Source organism: Dasypus novemcinctus, chromosome 18 (assembly GCF_030445035.2).
Source record: "Dasypus novemcinctus isolate mDasNov1 chromosome 18, mDasNov1.1.hap2, whole genome shotgun sequence".
In the NCBI taxonomy this organism is placed as follows: Eukaryota; Metazoa; Chordata; class Mammalia; order Cingulata; family Dasypodidae; genus Dasypus; species Dasypus novemcinctus.
The window spans coordinates 55,496,326-55,523,986 of record NC_080690.1 but is presented as its reverse complement, the minus strand read 5'-3'; the positions used below and the strand labels follow the sequence as shown (position 1 = coordinate 55,523,986).

The 27,661-nt window shown below is 39.7% G+C and overlaps 1 protein-coding gene and 1 pseudogene across 4 annotated transcripts; one reads left to right on the top strand and one right to left on the bottom strand.

The window, feature by feature from the left end:
- LOC101416741 (zinc finger protein 383) lies at window positions 1-27,660 on the bottom strand. 4 transcript variants are annotated; one of them, XM_058279352.2, is made up of 8 exons: window positions 27,326-27,481; window positions 26,001-26,101; window positions 23,800-23,984; window positions 15,803-15,876; window positions 10,145-10,232; window positions 8,015-8,141; window positions 7,636-7,731; window positions 1-4,068 (listed from the first exon to the last, which is right to left on the bottom strand). In XM_058279352.2, exons 5-8 carry the CDS (start codon window positions 10,151-10,153, stop codon window positions 2,678-2,680), a joined length of 1,623 nt encoding a protein of 540 aa, XP_058135335.1. In that variant the 5' UTR covers window positions 10,154-10,232; window positions 15,803-15,876; window positions 23,800-23,984; window positions 26,001-26,101; window positions 27,326-27,481; the 3' UTR covers window positions 1-2,677. The 4 variants fall into 4 exon arrangements, with proteins under 4 accessions (XP_058135335.1, XP_058135336.1, XP_004448969.2 ...); XM_058279353.1 differs by lacking the exon at window positions 15,803-15,876 and having other exon boundaries at window positions 27,326-27,660; XM_004448912.3 differs by lacking the exons at window positions 15,803-15,876; window positions 23,800-23,984; window positions 26,001-26,101 and having other exon boundaries at window positions 27,326-27,660.
- LOC131274159 (STE20-related kinase adapter protein beta pseudogene) lies at window positions 12,038-27,520 on the top strand (annotated as a pseudogene).
- Window position 27,661: the final 1 nt, after the last annotated feature.

Genomic DNA, 27,661 nt, shown 5'->3' with positions numbered 1-27,661 from the left:
TTGACAAAACAATTGAATTTTTTAATCAAAACAAAATTAAATTTGCTGATCTTAAATGCAAAAGTAAAAACAAAAAACACAAAAAAGAAAATTAACAGAACAGAACCTAAACTACCAAGGCAGTTATGAAGAGAACTCTGAAGATTACTCTTTAAAACTACAAGTCAAAGTTTTCTGTTTTGTACAAAAGCAAATTTTCAAAAGAAAAATCTGACTAAAATAGAAAAAAATCTAGTGCTCTCAAGAGATGCAAATAATACAATGCTCAAATGTTTATATTAAAAACAGAACTGGGAAACGAACTTAGCCCAATGGATAGGGCGTCCGTCTACCACATGGGAGGTCTGCGGTTCAAACCCCGGGCCTCCTTGACCCATGTGGAGCTGGCCTACATGCAGTGCTGATGCACACAAGGAGTGCCGTGCCATACAGGGGTGTTCCCCGCGTAGGGGAGTTCCACGCACAAGAAGTGCACTCCGTAAGGAGAGCCACCCAGTACAAAAGAAAGTGCAGCCTGCCCAGGAGTGGCACAGCACACACAGAGAGCTGATACAACAAGATGACGCAACAAAAAGAAACACGGATTCCTGGTGTCGCTGATAAGGATAGAAGCGGTCACAGAAGAACACACAGAGAATGGACACAGAGAGCAGATCAGACAACTGCGGGGGGGGGGAGGGGAAATAAATAAAAAATAAGTCTTTATAAAAAACAAAAAACAGAGCTTTCTTATGCATCCAAGCTATGCTATATGACCTTGTAAAAATTATAGAACTGTATTTGATGTGTGGGACACTATTCATGCAATGTTTGGATAGAAATTTGGGATGTCAGAGTAGCAACACATCTTCAGGTGAGTCTGGACCTTATATTTGACTCTGGTATATACTGGAGTTTCCCTGAAAATCTTCAGTCAGTTCTCACAAGTGCCTGGGCTTACAAAACATGCTTGTGTCCTTCTCTGGAAGGCAGGGCCCAGTGTGCAGCTCCCCCTCCCTGGTGGCACACATTGGATGAGTGCTGAACTTGAATTTGATCAAGCCTCTATATCAGGCTTTCTCAACCTTGGCACTATTGATACTTTGGGCTGAATTCTTAGTTCTGGAGGCTGTCCTGTCCTGTAGGATGTCTACCAGCATCCCTGGCCTCTACCCAATAGATGCCAGTAGTTGCCCTGCCCCCTCCAAAGTTGTAACAATAAAAAATGTCCCCAGATGTTGCTGGATGTCCCCTGGAGGACAAAATCACCCCCTGGTTGACAACCATTGATCTAGAGTAAGTGTTGCCTTGGAAGGATGTCTATGAGGTCTTTAGCCAGAAATTCAAGCTGCAGAAAAATGTCATACGATCTCATTAAAGACAAAACAAAATAAAAGCTACTTGATATATATGTGTATGCATATTGAGCAAGAAGAAAGATAAAGAAAGATACTTAACAGGTTTTTAAAATTGATTGCCTTGGGAAGTTGAGGAGAGTTTGCCTTTAATTATCTTTGCAATATGTCACTTGTTTCAGTCAGCAAGGTTATGTAATTTGAGAAGAGAAATTTAATGACCTATTTCCACCAACTTGAGTAAAGACTTAAAAAGTATTGCCTTCATAGCTACTTTTACAAACTTCTATTAACTCTTCCATTAGTGTATGTTTTTCTAACTTAGAAAAGTGCTCTCATTTTCAAGACGAATTATGAAATAAACCATTACTGAATGCAACTCAATATTTCATTTATTTTAAATTCCTATAAAAATTTAAAAATCTATTACATAAGGCTTGACCAGAAAGGGAAGAAATAGGGGAAAATAGGAAAGATCTGTGAGAATGTGGGGCAGGTGGATTTCTTTCTGTAAAGAGGATGAATTTGGTCATTGATCATAGCTTGCTGTAGGTGGCTATAGGAGTGTGATATGTCATTGAAGGAGAATGTACTGTTCTCTACACCTAACTTCCTCCTTAATGTTTGACATTTCCATCCTTAAGGTCACTAATTTTGTTTAGGAAATAGACTATCATTTATTTCCAATTATTCATATGCATATATATGGATTATATATGCATGCCCATTGTTAGGTGACTTCCTTTATCCTCATAAAGAAACATACTTCCTGGCCCCCTAACAAATGGCTTGGCTGTATAACCTTTTGGCTAATGAAATAAAAAGAGATACTTCTGCAAATTCTGACCAGAAGCTTTAACAGCCATTGTATACTTTTGCTAGCTCTTCCTCACTTTTCTCCTGCCCCTCGACCAGCATGTCCCAAAAAAGGAAGGTAAGTAGAATAGTGCCACAGCCAATATGCAGAAGTGAGGAAAAAGTGTTTGTTTTGTAAGTCACTGAGATCTTGGAGTTATTGCTACACCATAACCAGTATTGATGACCAATTACAAGTAGAATTTCCCAAAGAGTATTCCAATCCCAAAGATGTCATGAGGTTCTAGAATAAAGGGTTTTCATGATCAAGTAATTTGGGGGTATATGGAGTTAAATAAAATTAACAATTTCTTTCCTGGAGTTCTCACAGCATTTTGGCATGGTGACAATGTCCATCTTATTTTTTCTAGAAGGGGATGCAGTATTCACTGCTTCAGAATCTTTCTACAGATACTATTGTGGGGATTAGTGCTCCTTGGGACCTACTCTAAGAAATGCTAAGCTAAAGCACTGAATCAGGATTGCAATCAGCTGCAAATAAGAGAAAAATACCTCAGAGGCTTAAAAGCATTTCCAGTATGAATTTTCTGATGCCGATTTAGTTTTGAGCCACGACTAAAGGCCTTCCCACATTCCTTACATTGATAAGGTTTTTCACCAGTATGAATTCTATAATGCTCCTTAAGATGCGAGCGACGTCTAAAGGCCTTCCCACATTCTTTACATTCAAAAGGTTTCTCACCAGAATGAATTCTCTGATGTTCAGTAAGTTGTGAGCCACGAAGAAAGACCTTCCCACATATCTTACATTCATAGAATTTTTCACCAGTATGAATTCTCTGATGGCAAGTAAGCTGTGAGCTAAGAGTAAAGGCCTTTCCACATTCTTTACATTCATAGGGATTCTCACCTATGTGAAATCTGTGATGTACATTAAGTTGTGATCTATGAATAAAGGTCATGCTACATTTTTTACATTCATAGAGTTTCTCACCCGAATGGATTCTCTGATGGTGAATAAGTTGAGATCTGCGAATAAAAGCTTCCCCACATTCTTTACATTCAAAGGGTTTCTCACCAGTATGAATTCTTTCATGTTGAACAAGATAGGAACTTCGTTTAAAGGCCTTTCCACATTCCTTACATTTAAGGTGTTTCTCACCAGTATGAATTTTCTGATGTCGAATAAGTTCTGAGCCACGAATAAAAGCCTTCCCACATTCTTTGCATTCATAGGGCTTGTCACCAGTGTGACGTTTCTGATGGTAAGAAAGTTGGGAGCCATAAATAAAGGTTTTCCCACATTCTTTACATTCATAAGGCTTCTCACCAGTATGAATCCTATGATGTATAATAAGCTGTGAGCACTGAGTAAAGGTCTTTTCACATTCCTTACATTCATAGGGTTTCTCACCAGTATGAATTCTCTGATGTTGAGTAAGATGTGAGCTACGAATAAAGAACTTCCCACAAAACTGACATTCATGAGGTCTCTTGCCAGAATGAACTCTCTGGTGGTAAGCAAAGCTGGAGGAATTGCTAAAGGACTTCCAACATTCCTTACACTCATAGGGTTTCTCACCAGTATGAGTTCTCTGATGTCGATCAAGGAATGAGCCACGTCTATAGGCCTTCCCACATTCCTTACATTTGTAGGGTTTTTCTTCAGTATGAATGTTCTCTTGTAGAGTAACAGTTGTGTGCTGGCTAAAAGTGGGCATGTTTTCACAGGAGAGTATCATTTGTCCAAAATATTCCTTTTGATTTCCCTGTTCTCTCTCAAACAGGCTTTTGTTTTCCCATTCATCCCTGAAACTATGTCTTGGAAGTATTTCTTTTCTTTCCCGTTGGAATGATTCTTTTTCATAGATGTCCTTTTTTGGAAATAATTCCTTGTTCCCACAACTAGACTGCAAGTCTGAAATATAATAAAATAAACAATTACTGTTTTTCTTTTTAGGAAAAGAAAATTTCCAGATAGAAATGGGAAAAAGAAGAAAAGGCTTAATCTCAAATATTGCCATGCAGTATTTTAAAAATGAGCTATAAGAACATACAAAGATCATATAAAAAGGTGATTCAGATGATCAGGAATCAGATTAAGTCAGTGGTTCTCCAATTTAGATAAGGATCAGAATCAAATAAGGAGTTCATAAAAAATCTGGATATTTGGGTACCAACCAGACCAAAGGAATCAGAAGCTAGAGGATATTAGGGCCTATTAAATCCAATATTATAGAACCAGCCTCCTAGCAGACAGACAGCATTCAGTAAATAAGTAATTGCTGAGCGAATGCATTTTTTTTAAAAAGGGGTGGGAGGAACCTAAGGAAAAGTACGACGACTAGGAAGAGGGACACAAAGTTGCCTCTTCCCTTCATTAGGCAGAACCTTTTCTGTTGCTCATTCTTTCCTGGACCCAGCCATAGTTGTCTTTTTCCTTGTCATACTACCTGACATGGCACTAAGATGAATGTGTGATTGATTTTTCTCACTTCATTTATTACTTACCAATCCTATGTATGCACAAATCCTTTTGTTCTTTCATCTCATTTCTCTTTTTTTCCTTCCATCCCTTCTAATGAAGGCCTTTTTATTGGTACTTCTAATAAAAATGTATCTAAAATTTTCCAGGGATTTTAATAGGCATATAGCAAGGGTTTATGTAATTAGAAGTAAAGAGTCAGGGATGTTGAAGAGAGAAAGGTAAATGTTCAATCCTGGGAAGGGTCTGAGGTGACCAGTGGGTCATGGACTCTCTAACAGAGGAAATGCTCAATTTAGGCTAAAGGTAATTAATACAGTAATCCAGATGAGGAAGTGGAGTAAGAAAAGTCTTAAGTGCTGAGCAGGTCTTGCAGAAATGGGAGAATTCTTCTACACCTGTAGAATGCTCTAGTTTTGGAATTCAATGAAACTAAATGTATGCTTTATCATAAACTGGGAGAAGAGAGGAAAGAACTGAGAAAGTTCTTTTAGCAAGTGACTCCCTGAATGGAACGGCAGCTGTGGGTTGGTTCCCAAAAAGGAATAAGCAGTAACGTGTTATATTATAAAGATGACAGAAACAAATTGGACAGACTACAATTTCAAGCCCCAGAGCTACTCATTATTGGTTTTATGTCTTGGACAAATTACTTAAGCTATCTGACTGCCTATAACCTCCTATAATTAATTAGGATAAAAAAATCCATACTCATAGGGTTTTGAAGATTAGGAATAAAATATATAAAGCACCTGGCACATGGAAAAGTGTTCAGTTAGTGTTGTTATAATTACCCTTACTAATATGAAAATGGTTTGGTACCCACAGGGACACTGGGCAAGAGAAACAGCTTCAAGCCATCTCTATATAGCTCAATAACTGGTAGTTATTATTCTTATTGCTATGGAAAAATAGTCCAACAAAAATGGAAAAATACAGGAGCAGTGTGGATTGAAGGTGTCAACTCTATCATCAGTAAATTTAAAATATCTCTAAAGATATTCTTCACATAGTTTGTTTTGAAATTGTTTTTCTCACAGCCTTTTAACTCCCAGTAATCCATCTCAAAGTAAAGGCCTTAGCCCTTCATCAAATAACTGGCAAATGAATGTTATAAGTTCAAATAAATGTTTAATATAAGTCTGTGTCTTTTTGTAGTATCCTCCAACTACTGGTCACAATTATCATACATTGCTGGGGACACTATATCATTAGTTTTAACAAGTTTTAAATACTTTGGCACAGAATTCCACACCTGGAATAAACCACAAAGATCCATATGAATAAAGATATGTTTCACAATGGTAATTTTGATTTAAAAATGTACAATGATACATAAACTTAAAACTTTGCCAAAATAAGAAAGCATAAGGTAAGTGTTCAGTAGAATAAATATAATAGAAAATCAAATACAGTCTATGATTAAAACAATTTTAAAACATGGATATTATTTCTAGAATTTAAGTTTTAAAAAAGGAAATTAAAAGTTCTGTCTTTTCCTCGTTTTTCAAATGAAGAACATCAATCAGTGTATGCTGCTTAAATATGGCATTTGCTCATACCATGAAGGTCATTAATATCAACCATACCACTCTTGCCTAGACAGCTAGGTCTTGTCTCCCATGACACTGCCCTCGACTGGTAACTTGTTTTGCCCCTAATCACTCCTCTACCATCTCTTCCTCCTCAGAGTAGACACAAAACATCTTCTCCTAACACTCTACCATATATATATCTTTAGTCCCAACCTTTAACTCAGTGTCCTCATCACACTTCCCTTATAGAAATGTCTATTTTATAGAAATTACTTATGACCACATCCTGTCTTCCTTCTTCAACTGCCAACTTCTTAATAGCTTATTCATGTCTTTTTTAGCCCCTCGAACCTAGAATAACAATAATTATAATAACAGTACTATCACAGAACACTTATGTGGTCTTACTAGCACTGTTCAAAATACTCTACATATATTAACTCATTAAATCCTTATCAGGTAAGTATTATATTAATCACTATTTTACAGATGAGGAAACTAAGGCAAGTTGTCCAAGGTAAGCTAGCAAGTGGTGCAGCTGGAATTCAAACACCAGCAGTCTGGTTCTTATCCACTATACTCTACTTCTCATGAAAGACCCTACAGGAGATCTGTATGAATTTAAAAAATTGATAGGGAAACGGACTTTGGCCCAGTGGTTAGGGCGTCCGTCTACCATATGGGAGGTCCGCGGTTCAAACCCCGGGCCTCCTTGACCCGTGTGGAGCTGGCCATGCGCAGTGCTGATGCGCGCAAAGGAGTGCCTTGCCACGCAAGGGTGTCCCCCGCGTGCGGGAGCCCCACGCGCAAGGAGTGCACCCGTGAGGAAAGCCGCCCAGCGTGAAAAGAAAGAGCAACCTGCCCAGGAATGGCGCCGCCCACACTTCCCATGCCGCTGACGACAACAGAAGCGGACAAAGAAACAAGACGCAGCAAATAGACACCGAGAACAGACAACCAGGGGAGGGGGGGAAATTAAATAAATAAATAAATCTTAAAAAAAAAAAAAATTGATAAATAAATGGTGGTTAAAAGAATGAGCGAATAAATCAATTATGGATTGCTGAATCAAAAATTACTGGTCGAAAAAAGAAACAAGTCATTGGACAGTAAGAAAAATGATCAGAAAATTTTTTAAAAATAGGTATTTTGGGAGGGTTGAATATACTTAAGCATAAATATAAAAGAGCAAAGGAAAAAGAACTGGAACTTAAGAACCTATAAAGAGTGTCCACTGGGGAAGAACAAGAGTACTTTCCTCTTTGAAATGGAAGGGAAACTGAGATAAGGATAGCACAGAGAATGGTCACTGGGTATACCAGATTATGCTGAAAAGACCTTACTTTCCTCCCAAGGTGTCAGGCCTTTCCTCCATAGGCCATGCATGACCTTTGAAAGAAACTTCCCAATAAAGATCTCAAAAGTGTTGCTGGGACATGCCCCCATCTAATCATTCTTCACTCACCTGGGTGCTGTCTTCCTGTCACATCCCTTGCAACCATCCAGGGCTCCTTTCCTTGCTCCAATAAAGAGATCACATCAGGCTTAGAAATGGAACATCCTGCTCACAAGAAAAGAAATGGAACTTTATCATGCTGTAGAGGTTTCAGAACTCAGATGCAGTTCTTTGGACATGAAGGAAAAGAGGCAAATACAGAAAGGAAAAGAAGGAAGAAGAAAAGTTTTCCAAAGTGCCCAATGGAACTGCTTGTTCCCAAATCTACCATGCACAAAACACTTCCTTTAAAAAATGGAAGAGAAACTCATCTATCTAAATGAAAACAACCCAGAAATGTATAAAGAAAGAAGATATTCAAGAAATATTTGGGGATGGACATGCTTACCGACTGAAATCAGGTTGCTATAGTTCTGTAACATCATATCTCTGTACAAATCCTTCTGAGCAGAGTCCAGGCATTCCCACTCTTCCCGAGAGAAGTCTACGGCCACATCCTTGAATATCACCAACCCCTGAAATAACAAACTCATGTAGTACCAGTGCAATTAAAAGAAATATTTTAATATGAAAGAATAGGAGATGGAGAATAGGAAGGTACTGAAAAAAGAGAAAGGGTAAAATAGGCTAGAGCTAGAAGCTTGTGTTGTGGTAGAGCACAGTGAGAAAATTAAAAGTACATTCTAGTTGCTGCAGCAAATATGAGGGATTTCCATTATCTATGTAACGGATTTCCATTATCTAATGTGAGGGATTTCCATTATCCTCCTTTCATGCTTGGGAGTGAACAAAATCTATATGGAGATTCCCAAATAAACAATCTCTTGTTTACAAAATACAAAGTAAGCTTGTCAATGAACAAATAGTCAAAAATATGAATCCCTCATCTCCCTTGAAGGAAAAATGGAATTTTTCCAAAACATAATATTTCTTTCTTGTAACACAGGAGTTGCAAGAACCAGGAACTAAAGTGTGGCTGGACCTAGGGACAAAAGATCTTCAGAATTGGAGAGACTAAGACCAAGGCTTTCCTATAACTGTAATTTTTAAAAAGCAAACTGAAGCTTACAGAATATTTACAAGACAATTTAAACTGTGTTTCTGACAAACAAGTATATTTCCCTATATAACACAATATAATTATCAAAACAGGGAAATTGACATTGATATACCATCACCTGTCCATTGATAAATCATTCAAATTTTGCCAATTGACCCAATAATGTCCTTTATTGCAAAAGGAGTTCAAAATCATGTCACATATCTTTACCCTTCTTCAGTCTCCTTGATTTTCACGTATTTGAAAATTATGAAGATTACAAGCCATTTTGTAAACTATCCCTCAATATGATTTTGTCTGATATATCCTCATGATTAGATTCCTCATGATTAGATTCATATTACACATCTTTTTTTTTTTTAAGATTTATTTTTAATCCCCCCCCCCCCCCCCCCCCCCCGTTGTCTGTTCTCTGTATCTATTTGCTACATCTTGTTTCTTTGTCTGCTTCTGTTTGTCATCAGCTGCACGGGAAGTGTGGGCGGCACCATTCCCGGGCAGGCTGCACTTTCTTTCGCGCTGGGTGACTCTCCTTACGGGCGCACTCCTTGCGCATGGCACTCCCCTATGCGGGGACACCCCTGCGTGGCAGGGCACTCCTTGCGCGCATCAGCACTGCACGTGGGCCAGCTCCACACGGGTCAAGGAGGCCCAGGGTTTGAACCGCAGACCTCCCATGTGGTAGACGGACGCCCTAACCACTGGGCCAAGTCCGTTTCCCCATATTATACATCTTTGGCAGGAATGTCCCAGAACTTGATGATAATTTCTCAGTATATCATATCAGGTGGCACACGGTTTGTCCCATGACTAATAATGATATTCACTTGACCATTTAATGAAGGCGGCTTCTGTCAGACATATCCAAGGGAAGAATTTTGAGAATATGTAAATATCCCATTCCTCGTAAAACTTTCAATATATTCATTTATTTATTTATATCAATATGGATTTATAGTTTCTCACTGTGGGAGAAAGGAGTTACAAATATGGAAAGGGAGAAAACTAGAAAAAATACAATGGTGTTAGAATGAAATTGGTGTGGACTCATGGTTCCAACTTATACAGTTAGATATATAAATTAGTAGCAATAAGTACTAGTTCCCATTAAGTGGAAAATGGGCTCCTTAGAGAAATGGCAGGTATTAGGGCTAAAGCACAAGATAAGCATGGAAAATCTCATTATGTAGGAAATAAGAAAGTGCTAAAAGACTGATGGGGACATATTCAAAGGACACAGAATCCAGTTTAAAAGGTCTCCTACTGCCAAATCAGGGATAATTTGAAAACGAAAATAAATGAGAGTAATGTATCATAAAATATTGAATTAAATAGGAGAGCAAGTCCTTGGTAGAGAGATCAGTTTGGTAGGAAATTTTAAAATGTGAAATAAAAATGATGTGACCTAGGAAAAAAAAAGATTGCATTTCAGGAAGGACAGAAATAATTCCAACTCACAGAGGTCATTGCTTTTTGAGTTCCAAGAACTAATTAGCAGCTTCATCTGGGTTTTTTCTTGGAGAAGCAGGGTCCTGAGAAGGTGGACCTAGGGAAAAGAAAGAGGGCATTAGAGACCAGACTTTCTTCAGAGCTTTTAGACTGTTGATGTTAGAACGAACTTTTTTCCCTCCACCCCTTTCCTCCACTGATATTTCATAAGGGAAATCAGAAGGCATTTGGACAAATCTCAGTCCTATCAAAAATTCAAGGAACCCAGCTACAGTAGCATGGATCCAAGGTAGTAAGATCTTTAATAGACCTTGGAAACCAAGCACTTTAACAGGAGAAATTTATCAACCCCATAATATTGACCAGGATCCAAAATATAACACTTGAAAAATTTTTGCTGAACTAAACATTCTTTCTACCATTGTAAACTCTGAGTCAGACTTGCCCAGGTAGCACCCCATGGCCACAGAACATGAATAGCCCTATACCTATTAATTGATTTGTAATTAAAACATTTGCATAGAGAAAACTCCAGGCCCAGAAAACTCCACTAGTGAATAAGAAAATAAATGTCAATTCTACACAAACCACTGCCAAAAACTGAGGAGGAAGAACTACTTCTCAACTCATTCTGTGAGGCCAGTATTATCCTGATACTAAAACCTGACAAAGACATTAGAAGAAAGGTACAGACCAGTATCATGCATATAACTAGATATAAAAAGTTTAAAACAAAATTTTAACAAATTGAATCCAAAAATACATAAAAAGTTAGTACATCATGATCAAGTTGGATTTATCCCAAGAACACAAGGTTGGCTTAATATTTGAAAAGCAGTCAATGTAAATCACCATGTTAAGTTTCAAGAAGAAAAATTATATAACCATCTCAATAGACAGAGAAAATGAACCTGGCAAAATCTACCATCAGTCATGATAAAAACACCCAGGAACCTAGGAATACAAGGGAATTTCCTCACCCTGATAAGGACACCAACAAAAAACCTAATAATACTTAATGGTAAAAGAATGAATGCCTTCTCCATAAAATCAGAAAGAAGACAAGGATATTTGCTCTAATTACTTCTATTCACCATTGTACTGGGGGTTCTAGGAATGCTTTAATGCAGAAAAAAGAAAAGGCACTCCAATTGGCAAGGAAGAACTAAAACTTTTTCTTAGACAACTTCAGTGTCTGTAGAAAATCTGGTCAAACCTACAAAGAAAGTGAAAAGAACCAGTAAGGAAGTTTAGCAGGGTTGCAAGATATAAGACAGATGCAAAAAATCAGCTGTATACTAGTAACAAACCATTGGAAATTAAAATTTAAAAAAACACCGTTTATGATAGCATCAAAAAATATGAAATATGTACAGATAGATCTTGCAAAGATATGCAGGACCTATACAGTAAAAGTATAAAACATTGCTGAGAAAAATTAAAGACCTAAATAAAAGGAGAAAACTCAGTATTGTTAAGATGTCAATTTTCACCAAATTGATCTATACGTAGAATACAGTCCAGTCAAAATCCCAGAAGACTTTTTTGGTAGAAGTTGACAAGCTGATTCTAAAATTCATATAGAAATGCAAAAGATCTAAAGTACCATGAAAGAAAATAAAAGTTGGAGGACTCATACCACTTATTTCAATACTTATTTATAAAGCTACAGTAACCAAGACGTGTAGTATTGTGTCAAAATAGACAAATCAAAGAAACAGAACACAGTCCAGAAATAGTCCTACACATTTTTAGATAACTAATTTTTTGTAAAACTACAAAGGCAATTCAATGGAGAAAGTACAGTCTTTTCAACAAAGGGTGCTGGAACAATTGGATATCCATATGTAAAATTAATGAACTTGGATTCATCCCTCACACATACATAAAAATTAACTCAAAATGTGTAATAGACTTAAATATAAAACTTAAAAACAATGGAGAAAATCTTTGTGACCTGGTTTCATAAAAATATTTCTTAGCTCTGACATCAAAAGCATGATCCATAAAGGAAAATACTGATAATTTAGTCTCCATCATAATTTTAAACTGCTTTTTGAAAGACACTGTTAAGGCAAGGCACAGAGAAAATATTCACACACACACGCTATATATATATATATATATATATATATATATATATATATAAAGAACTCTCAAAACTTGATAAGAAAGTAAACAACCCAATTTTTTTAAATGAGCAAAAATGATATATGAAAGCACATTAAAAAAAAAAAAAAGCCAGCCATAGCCTCATTTGTGGTGATGGCCTAGTGACCCTCTCTGGTCTGTCCAATCTGCATAGTTTGGTTAAGCATGGACAGAGGCTGCGTATGATTTCCCACAGTTCGGCACATCAGTGCAGCCTTGGATGAGTCCAGAACTACTGAGACAGGATTTACGTGGATATAATGTGAAGTCAGATATTTACAGTGTAGAGATTACAGCCTATGTATTACCAGCGGGCAAGTACCTTTCTAGGACATGCATAGGGCTTAGATGCTGTGATAGAAACTGAAAGGTCCTCCTTATAACCTATTGGATATGAGTATTTTTCCTCAGTCAGAATCTAGAATGAAAAATTCCCAATCTGGTATAAAATCTGGGACCAGAAAAAGTATACTTGTGTCCAGTGGAGCATGCACGGTAAATAGTGACAGACTACAGACACCATCCTCAAAAAGTCTCTCCTGCCTTCTTTATCTTAGCACAACTCTGTTTGCAACAAGATCCTGAGAAAAGACCATCTTCAAACAGATGAGAATGCAAAATTAGGATTCAATACTTTCGCAGTTGCCTATGGTTTACAACAACCCATCAAGAGCAGTGCCTCCAGTGTTACCTTGGGCTGAGCCAGAGTGTGTTTTTCCTGATGAAAAAGAATCAAATTGGGGAAGTGGATGTGGCTCAACTGATAGAACACCTACCTACCATATGAAAGGTCCAGGGTTCGATACCCAGGCCCTCCTGACCTATGTGGTGAGCTGGCCCACACACAGTGCTGTCGTGCGCAAGGAGCGCTGTGCCACACAGGGTGCCCCTGAGTAGGGGAGCCCCACACACAAGGAGTGTGCCCTGTAAGGAGAGCTGCCCCACGTGAAAAAAAAAAAGTGCAGCTTGCCCAGGAATGGTGCCACACACACGGAGAGCTGAAAACAAGATGATGCAACAAAAAGAAACAGATTCCCATGCTGCTGACAACAACAGAAGGGACAAAGAAGACGCAGCAAATAGACACAGAGAACAGACAACTGGGGGTGGGGGAGGAGAGAGAAATAAATAAATAAATCTTTTTTAAAAAAAGTGTTCAACATCATTAGTCATTAGGAAAATGCCGATTTAAACCACAATGAGAGAATGAACATACCAAACAGCAAGGACGAAGAGAAAGTGGAACTCTCATACACTGCTGGTGGGAATATAAAATGGCACAGTCACTTTGGAAAACAGTTTAGAGGTTTATTAAAAACTTATCAAGCACCTACCATATGACCCAGCCATTATAGTCTTGAGTATTTATGAAAACATATTTACAAAAGCATATTTCCTTATAAAAACTGTACACAGATATTTAAAGTAGCCCATTTTTAAATAGCCAAAAACTGGAAACAACTCAAATGTCCTTTAAGAGGTGAATGGACAAATTGTATTATGTCTTTTTAATGGAATACAACACAAAATTAAAAATGAATAAACTACTGGTACACACAGCGACATGGATGGATTTCAAAGTAATTATGCTGAATGAAAAAAGGCAAAAGAGTACCCTCAGTATGTTACATTTATATAAAATTCTATAAAATGCAAATTTATCTATAATGACAAAAAGTAGACCAGTGATTGCCAGTAGATAGCAGGGGCAGGAAATGGTAAAAGGAAAGATTACAAAGGGGCATGAGAGATAAAAAGAATTTTTGTGTGTGTGATAAAAATTTCTGAAAACATCATGTCCTGCAGCTTAAACATGTGCAGCTTACTGTATGTTAATTATACCACACAAAGCTATTAAAAAAAAAAACTGAAAACTGTGACATGAACAGACATCTGCACACTGATGTTCACAGTGGCATTATTCACAATTGCCAGAATGTTGTGGGAAAACAGTAGGAACATGGTTTGAAGTTGAGATGTTTCCATAATGCAGACAAAAAGTGCGGGCTTAGGAACACCTGGCCTTGACTAGATGGAACACCGTCTGGTTAGCATGAAAAAATGTTTGCGTGAGGAGACATTTGAACTTTGTATGACCTATACCTTATTATTCTAAATGTCACACCTGTCCCTTATATAGTAAATAACAAACACCTACTTGTTGGTTCCTAAATAAATTCGATATGGAAACTAGAGTTGAGGCTCTCAGTTTCAGAAGCTGTGAGTCCTGGTCCCATCTTTATTTCCTCTCTTGTGTCCTTCTTTCTGTCCTTTTATTTCTTCAGTTCTGCGTTGCCTTCCCTTTGTGCAAACCTATTGCTGAGCTGGTCTCAGCATCAAAAGAGGGAAACAACCCAAGTGTCCACCAACCAATGAATGGATAAACTAAATGTGGTATATCCATATGATGGAATACTATTCTGCATTAAGAAGAAATGAAATTGGGACACATAGGATAACATGGATGAATCTTGAAGACATTATGTTAAGTGAAGTAAATCAGGCACAAATGGACAAATATTGCATAGTCTCAATATGAATGAAGTATGAAGAATAAATGCATGGAGTTAAAACCCAGAGTATAGGTTATTAGAAGACAAGAGGAGGGCTGATAAGGACTACTGATGCTTAATGTATGTAGAAGTTTTAATTTACTGACTATAAAAGTGTGGAAATGTATGAAGTTGATGGTAATACATTATAGTGATAACAGCTGGTTTATAAATGGGAATGTGACTGGAAAGGGTAGTCTAGGAATGTAAATGTCAACTGAAAGAAAGCTAGAGAACAATCTAGGGACTGAATAACACAGTAAACACAGAGGTGGATGAGAATTGTGGTTGATGGTACAGATGCAAGAGTGTCCTGCCATGAGCTAGATCAGATATATGTCATTATTGCAGGGTGGTGGGAATGTGGAGAAGCACGGGAAAAATATAACTGGTGTGACATATGGGCTGTAGATAACAGCAATACTGTAATAGTCATGAATCTATGCCAAAGATGTACTGTGTGGATAATGGGAGAGTATTGAAAAAGTGTGCCAAATGTACGCTACGGACCATAGCTGGTGGTAATAGCCTGATATTACCTCGTAATCTGTAACCAATCTTCTACCACAGTGTGGTGTGTTGATGAAGGGGTGTTATATGGAAATTCTAAACATGTGCATGATTGTTTTGTAATACGTATATAAAAATACATTCTAAAAAATAATAATAGGGTGAGTTGGGGGAAAAATACACCAAATATAAGATATGGTCTATAGTTAGTAAGATTTTGACAATATTCTTTCATAATTTGTACCTAATGTCTCCCAACAGTGTAAGGTAGTGGTGGTGGGTTGATGTACGGGACCCTTTCATGATATTATGCATGTTTCTTTTGTAAGTTCACTTTTACTATACACTTATTGTTTACATATGTTCATGTATGAATGATATACTTTAATAAAATTAAAAATAAAACAAAAAACAGGGAAGTGGATGTGGCTCAAGTGATTGGGCTTCCACCTACCACATGGGAGGTCCATGGTTCCTGGTGCCTCTGAAAGAAGACAGCAAGCTGGCAAGAAAGGCAGGCGCGGCAAGCTGCTACAACAAGATGACATAACAAGAGACAAAAAGAAAAAAAAAACCATAATAAGAGACACAACAAAGCAGGGAGCAGAAGTTCCTGGTGTCTCCCAAAGAGCACAAGCAGGATGGCAAGGTGGCACAATGGGCAGGCATGGCAAGCTGACCCGACAAGATGACACAACATGAGACACAAGGAAAAACAAGAGATACAACAAAGCAGGGAACAGAGGTGGCTCAAGCGATTAGGTGCCTCCTTCCCACATCAGAAGTCCTGGGTTTGGTTCTCAGTGCCTCCTAAAGAAACAAAGAAGACAGACACAGCAAGTGCAAACAATGAGGAGGCAGAGAGAGATAAATGAATAATATAAATCTAAAAAAAAAAAAATTTAAGGGATACAGCAAAGGTAGTCCTGAGCAGTGGGTGTAGCTCAGTGGTTGAGCACCTGCTTTCCATGTACAAGGTCCTGGGTCCTGGGTTCAAATCCCAGTACCTCCTAAAGGTGGGGGGGCAGGTATAGCTCCATGGTTGAGATCCTGCTTCCCATTTATGAGGCCCCAGGTTCAATTCTCAGTAACTCCTAAAAAAAATAGAAAGAGCTAAAATCAAAGCTCTAACTGAAAAACCAGAGAAACTAGAAAAAGAACAGCGAACCATTTCCAAAACAAGCAGAATAAAAAAGAAATAATAAAGATTAGAGCAGAAGTAAATGAAATTAAAAACAAAAATACAACAGATAAAATCAATAAAACCAAAAGCTGGTTCTTTGAAAAGATCAATAAAATTGACAAACCCTGTATTAGTCAGTCAAAGGGGTGCTGATGCAAAGCATCAGAAATCTGTTGGGTTTTTATAAAGGGTATTTATTTAGGGTAGAAGCTTACAGTCACAAGGCCATAAAGAGTAAATTACTTCTCTTGCCAGTCTGTTGCCACGTATTAGAGCAAAATGGCTGCCAGAGGGAAGTGGATGTGGCTCAAGTGATAAGGCCTCCGCCTACCATATGGCAGGACCCGGGTTCAAGCCCTGTGGCCTCTGGTGAAAAAGAAAAGAGAAAGCATGCCTGTGCAGTGAGACAGTGCCCGCATGGCAAACCAGTGCCTGTGTGGTAAGCCAACTGTCCATGTGAGTGCCTGCGTGGTAAGCCAGTGCCCACACAAGTGAGTTACGCAGCAAGACGATGATGCAACAAAAGAGGGAGAGTCAAGGTCAAGCGCGGCAGAGACAAAGAACTGAGGTGGTGCAATTGACAGGGAACCTCTCTCCACATCAGAGGTCCCCAGTATCGACCCTGGTGAATCCTAGAGGGGAAAGACGAGAAGAGAAGACAAGAAGAGAAACAGATACAGAAGATCTCACAGGGAATGGACACAGACAGCAAGAACAGCTGGGGGGGAAGGGAGAAGGGCGGGGCGGGCCAGGGGTGGGGAAGAGGAAAAAAAAAGTGGCTGCCTCTTTGTCTCTGTGAGGGTTCAGCCTTCCTCTTCAGGGTCCGTGGTCCCAGCTCCTTCCAAGCTCAGCTGTAGGCTGGATAAGGCTTGTCTGTCTCTGAGGCTCATTTCTCCCCAGACTCAGCTGCTCTGGTCTCTCCACAAGGTCAGCTGCAAACTATCAGGCTCTCTCTCTTCCCAGGGCCTCTGCTGTATCTATGGAGTCATCTTTATTTCTCTGTGCTCTTCTCCTGTGTATTTACTTCCCCAGGCTCGAGCTGCTGTGTCATTTTATCTGTGAGTCCCTGCCTACCAAGGGGGCAGGGACTCAACAACCTACTTACATGGCCAAATCAAAGCCTTAATCATAATTTAATCAAGCAAAAGCAAAACCTCTGAATTTAATACAATCTAATACGCCGAGAGGAACAGACCAGTATACAAACACAATCTAATGTCTATTTATGGAATTCATAACCAATGCCAAACTGCCGGAAACCCCTAGTGAGACTAACAACAGAAAAAGAAGACACAAATAAATAAAATCAGAAATGGAAGGGCAAAGTTATGACCCCACAGAAATAAAAAGGATCATAAGAGGATATCATGAGAAACATTATGCCAACACACGAGAACCTATATGAAATGGAAAAATTCCCAGAAATGCACAATCTACAATGACGCTACAAGAAATACAAGAACTTAATAAAACCAATCACATTTAAAGAGAATAAATCATCAAAAATCTCCCTACAAAGAAAAACCCAGGACCAGATGGCTTCAGAGGTGAATTCTACCAAACAATTCAAGAAGAATTAACATGAATCCTGTTTAAAATCTTCCAAAAATTGAAGAGGAGGGAAAATTATTCAACACATTTTGTGAAGCCAACATCATTCTAATACCAAAGCCAGATAAAGACACTAGAAGAAAAGAAAATTACAGACCAATCTCACTAATGAACGCAGATGCAAAAATTCTCAACAAAACATGCAAATCGAATCAAACAGCACATCAAAAGTTTATACATCATGATCAAGTGGTATTCCTAGTATGCAAGGCAGGTTCAACATAAGAATATCAATTAACATAATATACTACACTAACAAATTGAAGGAAGAAAACCACATGATCATCTTAATCGATGCATAAAAGGCATTTGATGGGGGGGGGGAAAAAAAATAGGATGTGGAATTTTTTCAAGTCAACATTCTTTATCTAAGTTCTTTATCTAACTTTATCCAAGTTCTTTATCTATCCTTTAAACTCATCGCTATATGCCATTCCCTAGTAAGGGACCATGACATTATATTGGGCTTCAAATTTCGGGGAGTTCTGGATCACAGAGTGTTTCAACAATGGCAATGGAGGGATACTGGTATGGGATACCAATGACAGATGATATATGACTGACAGGGAGCTGTACAGAACATATGTCCAGGGTGCATGGTAATGTTTGGATATACTCATAGTGGCAACAATTAAAAACCACAGTAGGGGGGGTACTGGGTTCCTGGCCAGTGGTGCTCTGTCGTGGTCCCTAGGGGAGCAGCGACAGTCTCCCAGGTACAGTGGTGGGGACCGGGAGGGAGTGAGGGTTCAACAGTGAGCCCCTGATACTAATGACTATGCTTGTGAGCTGATAAACCCAAAATAATAACAAGGCCTAGAGCAACTTTGTGCCTGGGAATTTCCTTCTGTCAGCCTTCATGTTACTCAAATGTGGCCAGTCTCGAAGCCAAACTCAGCATGTAAATGCAATGCCTTCCCCCCAGCGTGGGACATGACACCCGGGGATGAGCCTCCCTGGCAACGAGGGACCACTATCAACTACCAACTGATGATGCAACTGGAAAATGACCTTATACGGAAGGTTCAATGCGGATCAGCAGAATATCCATGTCTACATAAAATACCATGACTTTAAAATGCTGTTTGACCTAAAGTAAGGGGGAAATGGAAAGGAGAAATGAGTTTATATGGCTACGAGTTTCTAAAAAAGAGTCTGGAGGCTGGCAGAAGGTTTGCCCTCATGCACAACTGAGCAGAGTCAGAGAGACAGATAAAGCAGATACAACCCCCAGATATTGGTTCCTTTGAGGGCTAAAGAGACCCATGGGAGTTATGGTCATGGCCGATGGGGTTAACTACCAGGGCAGATGGCCCCTCTTTGGAAATGGTGTTTATATGTGATGAATCTGGACTCAGATGGGATCTCCCTTCATAAGACTTTCATGCTAATGTGCTGGAGGTGCAGTTAATGTTGGGGTTTAAGATATATTTAGGGGATTTGAATCTCTGGACTGACAATGTGATAGCCAGATCCTGAGCCTCAACAGACTCCAGCACCTACAATCTGATTTATTGGACTTACCACACTCAGCTAAGATGGAGGTGAAGAAGGACAACCACCACACCATGGAGCCTAGAGTGATTACAACTGAAAATGGGAGGATTGCATCCAGCATCCAGGTGGAATCTGAGCCTCCTCTTGACATAAAGGTGCAATGGACACAACCAATCCAGTGTCCACATAGAAGAGGTGGCATTGGATTGGGAAAAGTGGACATAATGGACAAAGGGTATGGGGAAAGGCAGGAAGAGATGAGAGGTGGAGGCGTCTTCGGGACATGGAGCTGCCCTGGATGGTGCTTCAGAGGTAATCACCGGACATTGTAAATCCTCACAGGGCCTACATGATGGAATAGAGGAGCGTATGGGCCATGATGTGAACCAATGTATATGAGGTGCAGAGGTGCCCAAAGATGTACTTACCAAATCCAATGGATGTGTCATGATGATGGGAACGAGTGTTGTTGGGGGGGGGAGAGGGGGGGTGGGGGGGTGGGGTTGAATGGGACCTCACATATATATTTTTAATGTAATATTATTACAAAGTCAATTAAAAAAAAAAAAAAAAAAAAGGCATTTGACAAAATCCATCATCATTTCTTGATAAAAGCACATTGGGATATAGGAATAGAAGGAAAATTCTTCAATACAATAAAGAACATATATGAAAAGCCCACAGTCAACATCGTACTCAATGAGGAAAGGTTGAAAGCTTTCCCTCTAAGGTTGGGAACAAGACAAGGATGCCCACTGCCACCACTGTTATTCAACATTGTGCTAGAAGCTCTCTAGAGCAATTAGACAAGAAAAAATAAATAAGGGAAGCAGATATGGCTCAAGTGATTGGGCTTGCATCTACCATATTGGGCTTGCATCCAGGTTTGATTCCCAGGGCCTCCTGGTGAAGGCAAGCTGGCCCACATGGTAAGCTGCCCTGAGTTGAGAGCTGGCCCACATGGAGTGCTGGCCTGCGTGGAGTGCTGACCCACGTGGTATGCTGGCCCACGTGGAGAGCTGGTGCAGCAAGATGATGCAACAAAAAGAGACTCAGAGAAGAGACAATAAGAGATGCAGCAGACCAGGGAGCTGAAGTGGCACAAGACTGAGTGTCTCTCTTCCACTCCAGAAGGTCCCAGGTTCAGTTCCTAGTGTCACCTAAAGAGAAAACAAGGAGATACAGAAAAATACAGCAAATGGACACAGAAAGCAGACAGTGAGCACAAAACAATGAGGGGGGTAGAATTAATAAATAAAATCTTTTTTAAACAGAAATAAATAAAAAGCATTCAGATAGGAAGAAAAAGTAAAACTCAGTACTTGCAGGTGACATGATCCTATATTTAGAAAATTCTGAAATGTCTACAACAAAGCTACCTGAGCTAATAAACAAGCTCAGCAAAGTGCCAGAATACAAGATAAACATGCAAAAATCAGTAATGTTTCTGTACACTAGTACTGAACAATCTGAGGAGTAAATCAGGGGGAAAATTCCATTTACAATACCAACAAAAAGACTCAAATACCTAGGAATCAATTTAACCAAGGAAGTACAGGACCTATATGCAGAAAAGTACAAAACAATGCTTAAAAAAACCAATGAAGGGGAAGCGGATGTGGCTCAAGTGATAAGGTTTCCACCTACCACATGGGAGGACCTGGGTTTGATCCCTGGGGCCTCCTAGTGAAAAAGAAGAGAAAGCATGCCCACGAGGCTAACCAAGTGCCCATGTAGTGAGCTGAGTGCCCACGTGGTGAGTCAAGTGTCCACTTGGTGAGCTGAGTGCCCATGCGTGTGCCTGCACAGCAAGCTGAGTGCCCACGTGGTGAGCCAAGTGTCCACGTGGTGAGCTGAGTGCCCATGTGTGTGCCTGCACAGCAAGCTGAGTGCCCACATGGTGAGCAGAAAGCCTGCATGGCGAGCCGTGTGGCAAGCTGAGTGCCTGCGCAGTCAGCTGAGTGTCTGCAAGAGTGTCCACATGGCAAGCCAAGTGCCCACATGAGTACCCATGTGGTGAGCCAGTGCCCAAGTGGTGAGCCGAGTGCCCAAGTGGCAAGCCAAGTGCTCGTATGAGTGCCCACATGGTGAGCCAGCGCCCATGTGGCGAGCCAGTGCCCACGTGGTGAGCTGAATGCCAGTGCAGCAAGCCGAGTGCACACACAGTGACCCAGTGCCCAAGCAAGTGAGTCATGCAGCAAGATGATAATGCAACAAAAGAGAGACAAAGGAGAGAGTCAAGGTGAAGTGCAGCAGAGACCATGAAGTGAGGTGGTACAATTGACAAGGGAAACCCTCTCCACATCAGAGGTCCCCAGGATCAAATCCTGGTGAATCCTAGAGGAGAGAAACAAGAAGAGAAGACAAAAAGAGAAGTAGATACAGAAGAGCACACAGTGAATGGACACAGACAGCAAAAACAGCAGGGTGGGGGGAGGGGGAGAGGAAGAAAAAAATAAATGGGATGGTAACAAAATGAAATATCATTTTTAAAAAATCAATGAAGGCCTAAACAAATGGAAAGACACTTCATGTTCATGGACTGGAAAACTACATATCATGAAGATGTCAACCCTACCCAAACTCATTTATAGATTCAATGCAATATCAATCAAAATTACAACAGCCTACTTTACAGAAATAGAAAAGGCAATTATCAAATTTATTTGGAAGGGAAAGTGCACCTGAATAGCCAAAAGCATTCTAAAAAAAGATCGTTGGAGGAATTTCACTGCGTGATCTTGAAACATATTACAGAGCTACAGTGGTCAAAACAGCATGGCATTGGCCTACAGAGAGACAAATCGATCAGTGAAATAGATTGAGAGTCCAGAAATAAACCCTCACCTCTATGGCCAAATGGTTTCTTGATAAACCTACCAAGTCCATGTTAACGGGACAAAACAGTCTCTTCAACAAATGGTGATGGGAGAACTGAATATCCATAAGCAAAAGAATGAAAGAGGACACTTATCTCCCTCCCAATAGAAGAATCAATTCAATATGGATCAAAGACCTAAATATAAAAGCCAGGCCATAAAACTACTATAAGAAAATATAGGAAAACATCTTAAAGATCTCGTGATAGGTAGTGGTTTCATGGACCTTACATCCAAAGCACATACAGCAAAAGAAAAAATAGGTAAATGGGACCTTCTCAAAATTAAACACTTTTGTACCACACAAAACTTTGTCAAAAGGGTGAAAAGGCAGCCAACTCAATAGGAGATAATTTTTGGAAATTACGTGTCCGATAAGGTTTAATATCCATGATATATAAAGAGATGCTACAACTCAACAATAAAAAGACAAAGGACCACATTAAAAAATGGGCAAAATATTTGAATAGACATTTGTAAATGGAAAAAAAAAAAACACATGAAAGAAATGTTCAGTATCTAGCAATTAGGAAAATGCAAATTACAGCTTCAATGAGATATCATTTCACACCTATTAGACTGGCCACTATTAAAAAGTCAGAAAACTTGAAATGTTAGAGAGGACGTGGAGAGATAGAGACATTTATTCACTGCTGGTGGGAATGTAGAATGGTACAGCCACTGTGGAGGACTCTCTGGCAGTTCCTAACGAAGTTGAATATAGACTTCCCATGTGACCACTACTGGGTACATATCCAGAAGAACAGAGAGCAGTGACATGAACAGACATCTGCACACTGATGTTCACAGCAGTATTATTCATGATTGCCAAAAGATGGAAACAACCCAGGTGTCTATCAACTGATGAATGTATAAACAAACTGTGGTGTATTAACACGATGAAATTCTATGTAGCTGTAAGGAGAAATGAAGTTGTAAAGCATATGACAACATGGATGAACCTGGAGGACATTATGTTGAGTGAAGCAAGCCAGACACAATAGCACAAATACTGTATGAGTGTGCTACTGTGAACTAAATATATTGTGTAATATATTTATTAACATAAATATGGGTTAATAACATAAATATGGGTCACCAGAAAATAGAATGAGGTTAGAAAATGGAAAGCTGAGGGTTAACTTGTGCAGAATTGGTAAAAAAGATGTGTGTTACTCTTTGCAAATGAATAAAAAAAGTAAAGTCCAACATAATATTAGTAACTAGGAGCACCATTATGTGGGTATGAAAGTGGTTTAAAGTGAAGAGGATTTGGCTCACCTGATAGAGCATCCGTCTACCACATGGGAGGTCCGCGGTTCAAACCCAGGGCCTCCTGACCCATGTGGAACTGGCCCATGCACAGTGCTGATGCATGCAAGGAGTGCTGTGCCACGCAGGGGTGTCACGGAGAGTTGACGCAGCAAGATGACATAACAAAGAAGAGACGCAGTTTCCTGGAGCCTCTGATAAAAATAGAAGAGGACACAGAAGAACACACAGCGAATGGACACAGAGAGAAGACAACTGGCGGGGTTGCAGGGAAGGGGTGAGAAATAAATAAAATATATCTTTAAAAAAAAAAGAAAGTGGTTTAAAGGGAAAGTCTAAGGTCATGTATATTACCAAAAGGAAAGCTAAAAAATTTAACATGGGGGCTGTATTCCACATAAATTACATATATAAGACAATTTTTCTTTGAAATCGAACAAAAGTATGTTACTATTACAAGATGTAATATCAGATGGAAAAAACACACTATGCTAATTGAAAGAAATCGGACACAAATACTACATGTTGCAGGATTCTATTTATATAAAATGTAAATATAAATCAATTTTAAAGAGGAAATTAGATTAGTGGTTATGTAGAGCTGAGGAAGAAGTGCTAAGGGGTACGGAGTTTTTCTTTTTTTTTTTTTTTAAGATTTATTTTTAATTTATTTCTCTCCTCTTCCCACCCCCCCCCCCCAGTTGTCTGCTCTCTGTGTCCATTTGCTGCATGTTTTTCTTTGTCCGCTTCTGTTGTTGTCAGCAGCATGGGAATCTGTGTTTCTTTTTGTTGCGTCATCTTGTTGTGTAAGCTCTCCGTGTGTGTGGCGCCATTCCTGGGCAGGCTACACTTTTCATTATTAATAATGATTGAAATGATGAATGCAAAGTATGTGATTATACCAAATACCATTGATTGTATACTTTGGATTAATTGTATGCTTTATTAATATGTATCAATAAAATTGATTTGTTTAAAAAAATTATCTACAAAGTATTCTTGCCAAAAATATTTGACCTGAATCTAATTCAGCCTCTAGACCTAACTTCTAGTTTATGGGAAATATAAGGTATAGAGAGGAATAAATTAAATTATACCATGAGGAAACAATCATGTAACTACAGAACGTAGGCCATTTCTGTAAGGCAACAGACTTGGACTCTTCAAGAACTGAATGTCATAGAAAAAACTTAAAAGTAAGGGAACTCTTCTGGATTCAAAGAGTTAAAGAGGCATAATCACTAAATACACAAAAGAGGCTTGATTGATCCTGTTCTTAAAAAAAAAAAAGCTACAAAAGACATTCTCCAGAAAATCTGAGAAATCTGATCATTAACAAGATAATAGATAATATTAGAAAATTACTATTAATCTTCTTAGGTATAATTACAGTACTGTGATTATATGGAAGACTATCTTTACTCTTAGGAGATGCATATTAAAGTATTAAGAATAAAATGGCATGATGTCTACAACTTACTTTCCACCGCCACACTCCAAAAAATGTGTACTCAAGTATGTGAATGTGTATATATGTGTGTATTTATGTAGAGTAGTATATAAAAATATATTTAGAGAGAGATAATTGGTAAATAATTCTTGAATTAGGTAGAGGGTATATAAGTATTCTTTCAACTTTTTGTATGTTTGAAATTTTTCATGGTAAAAGCTGGGGGTGGGAGTATAGCTCAGAAGTACAATCAATTGGATTTGGCCACTAATTGCATAAGAAGAGATGGCTGGAGGGGGGAGTCAGAGATGACTCCAGATTTCCAAACTTGGTGCATGAAGGTGTTACTCAGGGATTTGATTGCTTCTTTTCATTTTCCCAACAATCCTGAAGACTAGGTGAAGTGGGGTGTTTTTTGTTGTTTTGTTCTTCATTCTTTTTCTTTATTGAAGTGGGTTTTATTTTCTACCTTATACAGGAGAGGGACCAGATCAACCAAGAAATTATAACACTTAACACAGCAAATGCGCCAAAATGTTAAAATTGGTGAATCTGGGTATCTGAGGGAGTGGGATATTTTTGGAGATCTTTGGGTTTCGAATTATTTTTGCAACTCTCCTATAAGAGAGAGATCCATATCTGTGGAACTGAGGCCCTGTCACAATAAGGTGAGAAGGAGGAGGAACAGCAGAGACCTCACAGCCACAAGCTCCTAGGAACTCTACAACCCACAATTAGCTTCAGAGTGCACACAACTTACGTCCTTGATGCCCAGTCTGTGTTGGCTCCCACCTGGGTACAGGAAAAGGAAATACCAAGAGAAAACCATAGAGGACCTGCTCCCGGGAGGATATGAAGGCACTGTTGTGAAAATGGGACAGACACTAATATCAATCCCAGAAAAAAAATGAGAATCCTTTTCTCAGGGTCACCCATCCCCTGAGTCAACACTGACCAATGGTCACATGCACATGAGTACACAGTCTCCCCCAAAGATCTGCAAAAGCACCATCATAAGCCAACGGAGATCCCAGAAACAATGAAATGAAGACAAGATCCTCCCACATCCACTCACTTCATACCCAGACTCCTATTTGAATGAGAAAAAACAAACAGTAACACACTGACCACTCATTGTCTCCCTCACAGAGGCACAACAGCACCACCACACAGCCACAAGCCCTCCATTAAAGACCCCAGAAACTTGAAATGAAGGCACTCTCCTCCCACTTCAAACGGTTCACAGCCAAACACCTACCCAGTCAGTAACCCAGATGTTGCCCGACAGCCATCCACACACACCCTGTCATACATTCTCAAAGATCCACGTAAGTACTATCATACTGCCACAACCCAGAAAAGCAAAAATGAAGACATGCTCTATCTCCACTCTCCATCTCTGTCAAACTCTTACCAGTCAGAACCATGCAGTCACAGAAAACCACAATCACACAGTCTGAACCACAAGCAGCCTATCACAATCTCACAATGTGAGGTCACAAACTGGAGAAGCCATAAATTCCTAGATAAGGCAAACCCCGCGCCCCCGAAAGGGCATCGTAAAACCCGCGAGTACGTTCCTCAGCATGATAACTATCTCTACCAAAACACTTCTGCTCAGTAACTTCAAAGAGACAAGATCAAGATCTTTAAAAATCCCAACTTGGCTCTGGGCCTTCTTTGTTCTTGCCCAATATAAGCCAGGACCAGCTTCCCGGTCTGTAAGTTCCCTAACAAACTTACTATTTTAATAGATGGAGTGCCCTGCTTCTTTTTTGGGGGGTCTGAAGTGCCTATCCAACTTGGGCGGAAACTATTTTGTAGGTTCGCGGACAGACACACAGCCTGGACAATACGGATATAAAGACACGGTCTCCCCATCCCTTCCACATACAGAGCCAATAACATAGACAAGAGTCACAGGCACATAAACGCCATTCACGTGGTCACGAAGAGCCACACATACACTCCTGCAGTCACAATCATGTACAATCATGCCGCCAGCTAGTGCGGCAGACGGGCACGGAGATACCCAGTCCCAACCACAACACCCCCCCCCCCCCCACCACCGCCACACACACCTACCTGCCTCCCTCCCAGCTCCGCCGTTCGCAGGCTCCCTCACCCCCAGGCTACCACCTGTCGGTCCAGTCTCGCAAGGTCGCAGCCCAACCAGCCATGCCCTGCAGCAGAGCCACCCCGCTGGAAATGCAGGCGCTCCTGGGCGAAAGAACTCCGACTGAGAGGAGCCCCCGGCGCAGAGGCCTCCGGGAAATGTAGTCCAAAGCCCGGAAAGCCGGGTCCGAGCCAAGATGGGTCGGAAAGTCAGGCACCAGATACTTAACAAATCTTCAGGCCATTCACCCCGGCACCAGAAATTTAACCAAAGCACGAATGTGGACTAGTAGGAGCCTCGAGTCA